Source organism: Archocentrus centrarchus, chromosome 16, assembly GCF_007364275.1.
Source record: "Archocentrus centrarchus isolate MPI-CPG fArcCen1 chromosome 16, fArcCen1, whole genome shotgun sequence".
NCBI classification, from domain to species: Eukaryota; Metazoa; Chordata; class Actinopteri; order Cichliformes; family Cichlidae; genus Archocentrus; species Archocentrus centrarchus.
The window spans coordinates 382286-394391 of NC_044361.1; the positions used below are offsets into that span (position 1 = coordinate 382286).

The 12106-nt window shown below is 48.6% G+C and overlaps 1 protein-coding gene across 1 annotated transcript; it reads right to left on the reverse strand.

Annotated features, from left to right (window-relative positions):
* Window positions 1-1788: 1788 nt before the first annotated feature.
* On the reverse strand, window positions 1789-11156 carry tektl1 (tektin like 1). The gene is made up of 8 exons (XM_030750627.1): window positions 10869-11156; window positions 9806-10090; window positions 9485-9589; window positions 3484-3631; window positions 3091-3257; window positions 2916-3011; window positions 2734-2847; window positions 1789-2026 (listed from the first exon to the last, which is right to left on the reverse strand). The coding sequence occupies exons 1-8, from the start codon at window positions 11154-11156 to the stop codon at window positions 1820-1822; spliced, it is 1410 nt and encodes a 469-aa protein (XP_030606487.1). The 3' UTR covers window positions 1789-1819.
* Window positions 11157-12106: the final 950 nt, after the last annotated feature.

A 12106-nucleotide genomic window follows, 5' to 3' on the forward strand; every position in this document is an offset into this window, starting at 1 on the left:
AGGAAACTGCTGTTGCATCTACAAACTTAATTAAAGTCGGGACGCTGCGTACACTGTAAATAAAAACAGCACACAGTGATTTGTAAATCTCATAAACACAAATTTTATTCACAGTCAAACACAGGAAACATCAAATGTTTAAAATGAGCCATTCTAATAACATTAGCTCATTCTGAATAATAAAAAGCTGGATAAGGTCACTAATCAGGTTAATGGGCAACAGGTCAGTGATGTGACCGCATGTAAGAAGCATTTTAGAGGTTCACCAAACAAATACTTTTAGAATAAAGTTCCTCGATGTGCTGAATGTCTTATATTCTGGAGAAATCTCTGAGCACAGGGACAGGCTGATAATAATGATGCATGAGATCTTCGGGCCCTCGGGCCGCACTGCATTAAAAACAGGAATGGAAATCCCTGCATGGACTCGGGAATATTTCCAGCTCATGCACAATTACAGGTTAAAGCTTTACCATGCAGAGAAGAAGCCAGATGAACTTGATCTACAATCTTAAGTGGGCCAAACCTCATTTAAAATGGACTGAAGCAAAGTGGAAACTGTTCTGTGGTCAAACAAATTAAAATCCTTAATTCTGGAAAACATGGATGCCAGAATGTCCAGACTGTGGAGGAGAAGGACCTGAAGGGACTGGCCCGTTATCAGCACTCAGTCCAAAAGGCTTCATCTCTGAGGGTGTGGGGGTGCGTCCGTGCTCAAAGGTATACACGGGTTTTAGAGCAACATCACACATTCACTGGTGATTCAATAACTGCCCCCAGGGTGTACCCCACCTCTCACCCTCTGACAGCTGGGATCGGCTCCAACACCCGCACCCCATCCCCAACTCATATTTCTCACTTTCTCAGTTTAAACATTTGATATGTTTGATTGTGAATAAAATGTGTTTCTGAGATTTGTAAATCACTGCATTTACACTCAGAGTCCTGAAAAAGTCAGTTTGTTTCATATAAACGTTAAATTTTAGAAACATGAAGCTATTTCACATTCTGGCAAAAGCAATCTTGGTGCTCCAGGTTTAGTAAAGTTTGATATATTTCACAGTAGTGAGGTCACGCTTGGTGTTCCAATTCATCCTAATTCAGTTTTTATGCACCTTTAATCTGGAACAAACTCCCAGAAAACTGCAAAACAGCCGAAACACTAAATTCCTTTAAATCGAGGCTGAAAAGCCGCCTGTTTAGAGCTGCCTTTGATTAGTAGTCCGCAAACAAATCCGGGTGAAAGCTGCTCTAAACAAAATATCTTATTACACATTGGCCATCTCCCTATGATTATCATGTGTATCTGCTTGATGGTTTAATGATTTTGTGTGATGATTCTGATGTTTTGATGATTTACTGTGTAATTGATCGATGTTTTTAATGCTTTTAATGATTTTACTGCACATTTGTTTGATGTTCTTATGATGTAAAGCACTCTGAATTGCCTTGCCACTGAAATGTGCAATACAAATACATTTTTACTTTACTTTAAAGGGGTTCGGAGTGAGTTGTTGGGAATCTGCAGGTTCCTCCACACTAAACTGGAGAAACCATCGAGGTGACTAAAGCAGAACAGCAAGCACACTGGTGCCTTAAATCTTATATATGATGAAGCACTGAAATGCAACTAAAGTAAAGGGCTTTGCACAAACCATGAAAAGACAAATAAACAAGGCTGTCTATAAACTTTTGCCCTTAAAGTGAATTTTCAGCCTGTGTTATCGCGCTTTGCCCTGGAACTATTTCCCACCACAGGCTAAATTAGGAGGACCATGTCCCTGCTTTCTGCAGCTCTAATGGAAACTGGGTTAAGACGTTAGCTTTGGCACACCGCCCCCTGCTGGAGGAAAGTGGGCATGGCTCGCCTGTCGACCTGCTGACGCCTCATGCGGAGAACCGCTGCATCGACCTCAGCTGCAGTCCTCTTGCCCTGCAGGTCATCCAGCAGCTGCAGACGGACGCGCTGCAGCCTCACCAGCTCACCCTCAGAGGTCGTTAGACACTGTCTCAGTACTGCACTGCCCTGAGAGACATACAGGAAACACCTCTTAAAGGGCAAAATGAGAGGTTGTTGTTAAACCACTGAGTGCTTTTGAATATATGTGAACATCAGCCACTGTGCTGCATGAAAATATGAAGAATGAATTATCTGAATGTGCTGTCTGCCTTTATTTTCACTCATGTCTGAGGGTGAGCCTGTGCAGACAAACATCATGCAGATGACTTTCTGCAGAGTTCAAAGTGCAAACTAACACATTTATTTGCACCTACTTTGGTTTGTACAAATGCATAAAAAATATTTTATCAGTAATCAGCAATGTTATTGAAGGTTATCAGGTTGTAACAAATATATAACTGTAACTACAAAAGTTCAGTGTTTTAGTAGAAAAGCTCTCAGAGTGCCGTCCCTGCACACCTGTGACTGTTAGCAGGTGAACATGTTACAGAGTGCAGCAGCTAAAGAGCCACATTTCTCACACCAGGAGCTGCTGAACACTAAAACACACTTTATGAAGTATGATAAAGAAGGTGTGTGTGTGTGTGTGTGCGTGTGTGTGTGATGTGTGTGTGTGTGTGTGCCTGCATGTGTGATGTGTGTGTGTGTGTGTGTGTGTGTGTGTGTGTGTGTGTGTGTGTGTGTGTGTGTGTGTGCCTGCATGTGTGTGTGCGCATGTGTGATGTGTGTGTGTGTGTGTGTGTGTGTGTGTGTGTGCATGTTGCCATCATCACCTGAATGAGCTCAGCAGCCTCAGGTAACTGTGTCCCCGGGTGTCTCTGATAAACCTTCACCAGAGGCCTGTCGAGCTTCTCCCTGGGCAGAACATCCCCGCTGTACTCTGGACCCTGTAAGCAGGACAGCGTGAGACAAACGGGTTCAGTGAATCTGAGAGGACCGTGTTTGACCCTCGGACCTGTGCCCTGTCGTGGCTGTGACGAATGCAGCTGATCTCCCTCTGCTTACGAAACACAGCCTGCCGGGTGGCTGCAGACATCAGCGCCAGACTTTGCTGCAGAAGACAGAACGAAGCTTCACTCAGTTTTATTACTGCGATATAAAAACCTACTTCACAGTGTATCTGCAGCTACCTCCAGAGTGATCGTCTCTGCAATTTTCTTCACCAGGCCATCATTGACGGCACGGTGGGCAGCTTTCTGCCTGCTGATGGCGCCGGTTAGTATCCGTCTGGTGTTTTCTCTTAGTAGCTGTGACTGGCTGACTGTCACAGAGGACGACTCTAAAGCCTTTTTACACTCTGAAAGAAGAAAAGTGGGAAACATCCTGTCCATGTATCTTATTCTGAGGACAATCAGCAGAGTTTGTGGCCACGCTTGAAGTGTATTTTGAATATATTTAAATAATGCGTGGTTTAAAAACTGTGCTGCTCTTTTTTGCACATATTTCACTGATATTTGTGTAAACTAGCTCTATTTTAAAAAAAATAATTTCTCATTGAGAGCTTCCTCTTGTCCTGAGTGTACCTGGAGTAGAGGGGCTGATAGGATCTGTGTTGCTGAAGGTGTGAGCTGCAGTACGTCCTCCAGCGGAGCCACTGAGAGGGAGCAGATCCAGTACTCGAGCCCTCTCACTGGCACAGTCCAGCAGCTGCCTGCTGCTCTCACCCAGAGCCTGAAAGAAGGCAGGAAAGCACACATGAGGCCAGCTGGCAGAAACATGCTTTACAGGTCATTTTGCAGATTGATTCATCCATGAATCGATTCTTATTTTAGTCTGAAAAACAGCCACAAAAAAGTGGGAAAATGACAATAAGAGGTTTCATAAAGTAAAAGTAAAAATAGAAATCCTGTTACATGATGTCACAGTAGCTACATGTGTCTTTTCTATGCAGTCTGTGGAGCCAACAAGTCAACAGTGGACTAATAAGCATCAGCTGTACACTCTGTTTACCAAACGTCACCTTGATGGCAATCTGAAATAAGATGGTGTCAAAGTATCTTTTATCCACCCATCCATCCAGTTAGAGGACAGTCAGGGCATGAGCCTATCCCAGCAATCGTTAGGCGAAAGGCAGGTGCACTGTGGACACGTCCCAGCCTATCACAGGATGCATAGACACCATTTAACCCAACAAGCACACGATTGGCCTGTGGGAGGAGGCTGCAGCACCCAGAGCAAAGCCGGGCAGCTAATTCAGTTATTAACTAGTCCTCCGTGAATCGCCACCTTATCGTGGTGGAGGGGTTTGTGTGTCCCAGTGATCCCAGGAGCTATGTTGTCTGGGGGCTTGTCCCCCTGGTAGGGTCTCCCATGGCAAACTGGTCCTGGGTGAGGGTCCAGACAAAGAGCGGTTCAGAAGACCCTTATGAGTGAAAAAACAAGGGAACAGTTTACCCTGCCCGGGATAGGGTTACCGGGGCCCCACCCTGGAGCCAGGCCTGGGGAGGGAGCTCGAGGGAGAGCGTCTGGTGGCCAGGCATTAGCCCGTGGTGCTTGGCCGGGCGCAGCTTGAAGAGGTTACATGGGCCCGCCCTCCTGCAGGCCCACCACCCGCAGGAGGTGTCGTAGGGGTCGGGTGCAGTGTGTGTCGGGCGGTGGCCGAGGGCGGAGGCCCTGGCGGACCGATCCCCAGCTATCGAAACTGGCTATTGGGACATGGAATGTCACCTCTCTGGTGGGGAAGGAGCCTGAGCTAGTGCGTGAGGTTGAGAGATACCAGCTAGATATAGTTGGGCTCACCTCAACGCATGGCCTGGGCTCTGGAACCAGTCTCCTGGAGAAGGGCTGGACTCTGTTCCAGTCTGGAGTTGCCCTCGGTGAGAGGCGGCGAGCTGGGGTGGGTATTCTTGTATCCCCCCGGCTTGCTGCCTGTACGTCGGAGTTTTCACCGGTGGACGAGAGGGTAGTTTCCCTGCGCCTTCGGGCTGGGGAACGGGTCCTGACTGTTGTTTGCGCTTATGCGCCGAATGACAGTTCAGGGTACCCACCCTTTTTGGAGTCGCTGGGTGGGGTGCTGGAGAGTGCTCCATCTGGTGACTCCATAGTCTTGCTGGGAGACTTCAACGCTCACGTGGGCAATGACAGTGAGACCTGGAGGGGCGTGATTGGGAGGAACGGCCTGCCCGATCTGAACCCGAATGGTGTTTTGTTATTGGACTTCTGTGCAAACCACAGTTTGTCCATAACAAACACCGTGTTCGAACACAAGGATGTCCATAAGTGCACATGGCACCAGGACACCCTAGGTCGCAGGTCGATGATCGATTTTGTAATCGTATCATCAGATCTGCGGCCGTATGTTCTGGACACTCGGGTGAAGAGAGGAGCTGAGCTGTCAACTGATCACCACCTGGTGGTGAGTTGGATCAGGTGGCGGGGGAAGATGCTGGACAGACCTGGCACACCTAAACGTATTGTGAGGGTGCGTTGGGAACGCCTGGCAGAAGCCCCAGTCCGGGAGATCTTCAACTCCCACCTCCGGCAGAACTTCGACAGCATTCCGAGGGAGGCTGAGGACATTGAGTCCGAATTGACCATGTTCCGCACCTCCATTGTTGAGGCTGCTGCTCAGAGCTGTGGCTGCAAGGTGGTTGGTGCCTGTCGTGGTGGTAACCCCCGAACCAGATGGTGGTCACCGGAGGTGAAGGGAGCCATCAAGCTGAAGAAAGCGTCCTATCGGGCTTGGTTAGCCTGTGGGACTCCGGAGGCAGCTGACAGGTATCGACAGGCCAAGCGGAATGCAGCTCGGGTAGTGGCCAAAGCAAAAACTCGGGTGTGGGAGGAGTTCGGTGAGGCTATGGAAAAAGACTTTCGGACGGCATCGAAGCGATTCTGGCAAACCGTCAGGCGACTCAGGAGGGGAAAGCAGTGCTTCACTCACACTGTCTATAGTGCGGGGGGGGGGGGGGGGGGGGGGGGGGGGGGTGCTGCTGACTTCAACTGAGGCTATAGTCGGACGGTGGAAGGAATACTTCGAGGACCTTCTGAATCCCACTGACACGCCTTCTGTAGAGGAAGCAGAGTCTGGGGATGAGGGGGATGACTTGACCATCACTGGGGGTGAGGTCACTGAGGTAGTTAAACAACTCCTTGGTGGCAGAGCCCCTGGGGTGGACGAGATTCGCCCTGAGTTCCTGAAGGCTCTGGATGTTGTAGGGCTGTCTTGGTTGACACGCCTCTGCAACATCGCGTGGAGATCTGGGGCAGTGCCATTGGATTGGCAGACCGGGGTGGTGGTCCCCATCTTTAAGAAGGGAGACCGGAGGGTGTGCTCCAACTTTCGGGGGATCACACTCCTCAGCCTCCCCGGTAAGGTCTATGCCAGGGTGCTGGAAAGGAGGGTGCGTCCGTTAGTCGAACCTCGGATTCAGGAGGAACAATGCGGTTTTCGTCCTGGTCGTGGAACGCTGGACCAGCTCTTTATCCTCTCAAGGATATTCGAGTGTGCATGGGAGTTTGCCCAACCAGTCTACATGTGCTTTGTGGACTTGGAGAAGGCATTCGACCGTGTTCCTCGGGGTGTTCTTTGGGAGGTTCTGCGGGAGTATGGGGTGTCTGGCCCATTGTTGTGGGCCATTCAGTCCTTGTACAACCACAGTGAGAGCTTGGTCCGTATAGCCGGTAATAAGTCGGATTCGTTTCCTGTGGGTGTTGGACTCCGTCAGGGCTGCCCTTTGTCACCGATTCTGTTCATAATTTTTATGGACAGAATTTCTAGGCGTAGCCAGGTGGTGGAAGGCTTCTTCCTTGGTGGCCTCAGAGTCTCATCTCTGCTCTTTGCAGATGATGCGGTTCTGTTGGCTTCATCAGGGGGGGGCCTCCAGCTCGCAGTGGAACGGTTCGCAGCCGAGTGTGAAGCGGCTGGCATGAGAATCAGCACCTCTAAGTCTGAGGCCATGGTCCTCAGCCGGAAAAGGGTGGAGTGCCATCTCCGGCTCAGGAACGAGTTCTTGCCTCAAGTGGAGGAGTTTAAGTATCTCGGGGTCTTGTTCACGAGTGATGGGAGAAGGGAACGGGAGATCGACAGGCGGATCGGGGCTGCCTCTGCAGTAATGCGGACGCTGCACTGGTCCGTCGTGGTGAAGAGGGAGCTTAGCGTAAAAGCGAAGCTCTCGATTTACCGGTCGATCTACGTTCCTACCCTCACCTATGGTCACGAGCTTTGGGTAGTGACCGAAAGAATAAGATCGCGAATACAAGCGGCAGAAATGAGTTTCCTTCGAAGGGTGGCTGGCCTCTCCCTTAGAGATAAGGTGAGGAGTGTGGCCATCCGGGAGGGGCTCAGAGTAGAGCCGCTGCTCCTCCACATCGAAAGGAGCCAGTTGAGGTGGCTCGGGCATCTGATTAGGATGCCTCCTGGCCGCCTCCTGGGTGAGGTGTTCTGGGCATGTCCCACCGGGAAGAGGCCCCGTGGTAGACCCAGGACACGCTGGAGAGATTATGTATCTCGGCTGGCCTGGGAACGCCTTGGGGTCCCTCCGGATGAGCTGGAGGAGGTGGCTGGGGAGAGGGAAGCCTGGGCTTCTCTGCTTAGGCTTCTGCCCCCGCGACCCGGCCCCGGATAAGCGGAAGAAAATGGATGGATGGATGGACTAGTCACAGTATCAACAGCCTGGATATGAATGCAGTGGAGTATCAATAACCCTCAAAGAGCTGCTGCTGTATCCTGGTTATTCCTGTCACTCAGCCTTTCTTTTGGCCTGCAGTGCTGTCCAAACATCTGCTGTTTGAGTTTCCCAGTTTTGGAGATGTCAACTGTAAAAAAAAAAAAAAAAAACTTCTCATGAATATAATGGAAGTAAATGCTACTCACCTTTCAGGGTTAAAATAACCAAAACAAAAACTTTAAACTTACAGTTAAACTTACACTTACAATAATGGTAACAAAAGCATCCACCACACCTGCACTCACAGGTACATGGATGCTTTCTTCTGCACAGGGACACTGGGGAAAGTAGTAGAAAGTAGTGATGGGAATTCCGGCTCTTTTCAGAGAGCCGGCTCTTTAGGCTCGGCTCCCAAAGAAGAGCCGGCTCTTTCGGCTCCCAAATGGCTCCTTAAATTTTAATTTAAAAAAAAAAAGTGTAAAATGAATTACTAATGTAAAAACGTACATTAGGCCTACATCAAACATTTCTTTATATACTCAACATATAATAGAGTGCTCCAAATACAAATTATACAACAAAAGATTGGAAATCAGAAAAAACAAGCGCCTTTGAGGAGGTGATCCTGTTTCTCCTGCCTGATGACCTGCCCTGTTTTGTTCTTCTAATTACACTGAGGGATGAACAATTCGTATACAGTATACCTTTGTAGGTTGTTTGTGCAGCCTGCTTGATATTAAATTTTAAATTTGCAGTCTACACTCTGTCTGTCTGTCAGAATAATCCTTTAACGCCAGGCTATCGCTGCTGAAGTGCGGGTTTCCTGACCTTACAAGCCGTGAACAGCTGATTAAGACAGCTTCTCACCGCAGAGTCAGCTGGTCAAAGGAACATGATCAGCTGGCTTTTCACCTTAACTCCGCGACCATTCGTGCTATCGAAAAAATTCAAACGGTTCCTGAAAGCTCAGAAATTACACTTCACAGTCATGTAGTGGTATTACGGTATTTGTGACTGGAAGTCCGCAAACGCCGGCACTTTTGAAGTACGCGGTTTCTCATTCCACATGTTTGGAGGTATAAAGGTAAAATGTGTCCAGTCTTTGCTACGCTTTCCGTCACTCATTTTCCTCACCGTTCTCGCGTGTAGCCTCTATGTAACGCGTAACTTCCTGTGGCTCTTTCCTGTCTCCGAGCGCATTTTGCAGGAGCCCCTCCTTCTCTGGTGTTTGTTTACTCACTGTGCAGTGTGTCCGTGGACCCTCCCCTCCCGCTCAGTGTAGACCAGGGGTAGGGAACTCCAGGCCTCGAGAGCCGGTGTCCTGCAGGTTTCAGATGTGTCCCTGATCCAGCACACCTGAATTACATACAGAAGTCATTAGCAGGACTCTGGAGAACTTGACTGCAGACTGAGGAGGTAATTCAATCATTTGAGTCAGGTGTGCTGGATCAGGGACACATCTAAAACCTGCAATACACCGGCTCTCGAGGCCTGGAGTTCCCTACCCCTGGTGTAGACGATCATATGCTACCATTCATCTTAACCAATCACGTGCGGCTTCCACAAAAAAAAAAAAAAGGGAAACGAACGAAAAGAAAAAAGAAACGGCTCACTATCGGGAGCCGGCTCTAGAGCCGGATCGTTCGCGACCGACCCATCACTAGTAGAAAGTAGACATCTCTGCAGCTGATCACTGCAGAACTGAGCGACTCGAACAGTTTGGATGGATACATGAAGCTGCAGGCAGAAGGAAAAACTGAACAGGTAGGGGAACTGTCCCTTTAAATCCAGCACCAGCACATCTACAGTAGTGGTAAGGAAGAAGGGTGGAGGTTAATGATACCTGTGCAGTGTTGTTATTCTAACGTCTCTGTGAGGGCAGAGTGGAGGAAGAAAGAAGAGGATGGCTGTAAATCACTTGAAGCTGGCTCAGTGTGCTTTTCAGCGTTCCCTGCAGATCCTGTTTCAGCTCGGCCAGCTCTCTCCTCTCCCACAGCAGCAAGTGATCAGCACCATCTCTCTCCTGCAAAGCAGCAGACCTGTCAGTGCTTCTGCCTGCAGCTCTGAGCTTAGTGACATAATCCTGGGTGCTGCATTAAGCCTCAGTGATGTGCAAAGGTACCAATCAATAGTGGAGGTCATAAAGATTTAATGCTATATATAAATGTGAATGAGGCATGCAGGACGTTTAAGGACTATTACAAGCAATACTGCGACATGGTTTTAAGTGTAAGCTTGCCGTCTCAGCGGTGGACGGCCTCCTGGTTCTTCCCTTTGAGCTCCCCTGGTTGATGGTCAGACTGGTCCTGAGGCTGCTCAGCATCCTCTCCAGGTGACCTCGGTCCCTCGCCAGCTTCAGACCCTCCTCAGTCACTCTGCCCGCCTGCATACGCAGCTGGACCTCAACCTCGCGAACTCCGCGCATGTACTGAGCAGCTGCAGCGACACTGGCCCCGGCACAACGCTCACGCATGCTGGCAGGCGGGAATGGGGCCGCCGCCGTCCTCCGAGATCCAGCAGGAAGCTTAAAATTCAAAGTTCAATCACGAATGTCTGAGTGCAGCACTCAGATACTCCAGGACACTTTCACAGTACTCAAGGCATTTATTTCAATATTTTTTTAAAGTGTGTATCTGAACATCAAAAATAAAAACACGTAAAACATGTTTTTAATAGAGAAATTAAAAAAATAAAGATGCTTTCTGTGTCTTAAAGATATGAACAGGTGAGGCTCATAATATATGAAGTGGATCAGAAAGTTGGAGCCCTGCGATGGAAAACGCTTTAAAATCTCAGTATTTTTTTTAGCTCTTCAGAAACAAAAACTAAAACTATTTCATATTTAACTGGCAGTGAAAAAGGCCACAACGTGCTCATGTAATAATGTTCACTTGAGTATTTATAATTGAATTTTCTGCTTCTTATTTTGAAAAGAAGCATCGTGTAAAAGATCATTAAAAATGTTGTTCTGTATTTTACTCACATTAATATGCTCGTCAGAACAAATACATCAGCAGTCTCTCATTTATTATATGCAGAGTGTGCGGAGTGTAACCAGCAGGTCTGTTTGTAATGAGAGCTGGGTCTCAAACATTTTACAATAAAGGTTTCAAATCAAGAAATAATAATAAAGACTGAAGCTTCCTCACACTCGTTTCCTTTGTTTAATGGACCTTATTGAAGTATTTCTGGAGGCTGAAGAAGTTCCATTTGAACATATTAAATCTTCTCTGAACTAAAAGCTTTCATTAACATTGAATTAGCACATTTTGACATTGTGTAGTCGGTCCTGTTGGTCTCACCATGGCTGCGGCAGTTTGGGGTCTTGATATCTTATTTTTGCAGACGCAGTCACGACTCCTTGGTCTGCATTCCTCCGCCGCTATCTTATCTTTGGCGGGGTCTCCCGCTGGGGTGGCTCCTGCAGCGGCGCCGCTGCCGCCGCTCCGGGGCCGGCTGCACGCAGCGGACCGCCCGGCTCGAGTCTGCCGAACCAGGCGCTCCGCCCGTCGAATGGAGCGGACCGTTCCGTCGCACCAGGACGGCCGTCCGATGGTGACAGAGGCGAGGGGAACCGAGAGAACCTGCATTGCTCCGCATGCAAAGATAGCTGCTACAAAGTCTCCTCCTGCGTCCTTGCTACGAAGTATCCACGGTGAAAACTTTGTGTCCATAGCAACAACACCTAAAGTAACTAGAAACTGAAAGCTGTTTGCTGATTGGAGGGGACACAGTAAATGATGCTCCTGCGTTAATGTTCACACTCAGAGCTCCTCTGTTTCTCTGCCTGTCTGCAGAGAAACAGGAACGGATAGAAGGATCCAAACAGCAGGCCGCTTTAAAGGGAAACTTTAATTATTTAGAGGTCAGGAACTTTTAAAGTGCATGTCTGTGTTTTTAATATCGAATTAAACTGGTGACCACTGAAATCTAAATTTAACTTAGTGCTCCAAATTGCCCAAATAAAGGCCTTAAACATACATTAAAAACACCAACATCGGAAATCACTTTTTGGCTCGACACCAGGCAGTGAACACAGCGCCCACTAGAGGACGTCGGGCCCTCAGGCCCCCCTCATGACGTCTGTTTCTCAGTGTTTGCTCAGAGACATTCACGCCAGCGGCTGCTGGAGGTCATTTTGTAGCTCTGCAGTGCTCATCCTGTTCCTCCTGCACAAAGGAGCAGATCCTGGTCCTGATGATGGGTTAAGGACCTTCTCTGGCCCTGTCCAGCTCTCCTAGAGTAACTGTCTGTCTCCTGGAATCTCCTCCATGCTCTGAGACACAGTAAACCTTCTGCCAATGGCACGTATTGATGTGCCATCCTGGAGGAGTTGGACTACCTGTGCAGCCTCTGTAGGGTCCAGGTATGACCTCATGCTACCAGCAGTGACTCTGACCCTAGCCAAATGCAGAACTAGTGAAAAACAGTCAGAAAAGATGAGGAGGGGAAACATTTCAGTGTCCTCCACCTGTGAAACCATTCCTGTTTGGGGGGTTGTCTCATTGCCCCCCAGTGCACCTGTTGGTAATGTGGTGAA

What these genes read in the sequence shown, in the direction of transcription:
- tektl1 (XM_030750627.1), bottom strand. Translation starts at nt 11,156, where the DNA reads ATGCAGGTTCTCTCGGTTCCCCTCGCCTCTGTCACCATCGGACGGCCG. An exon ending in TATCAGCCCCTCTACTCCAG is followed by an intron (nt 3,258 to 3,483) that starts GTACACTCAGGA and finishes TTCTTCTTTCAG; the next exon opens with AGTGTAAAAAGGCTTTAGAG. An exon ending in CAGAGACGATCACTCTGGAG is followed by an intron (nt 3,012 to 3,090) that starts GTAGCTGCAGAT and finishes TGTCTTCTGCAG; the next exon opens with CAAAGTCTGGCGCTGATGTC.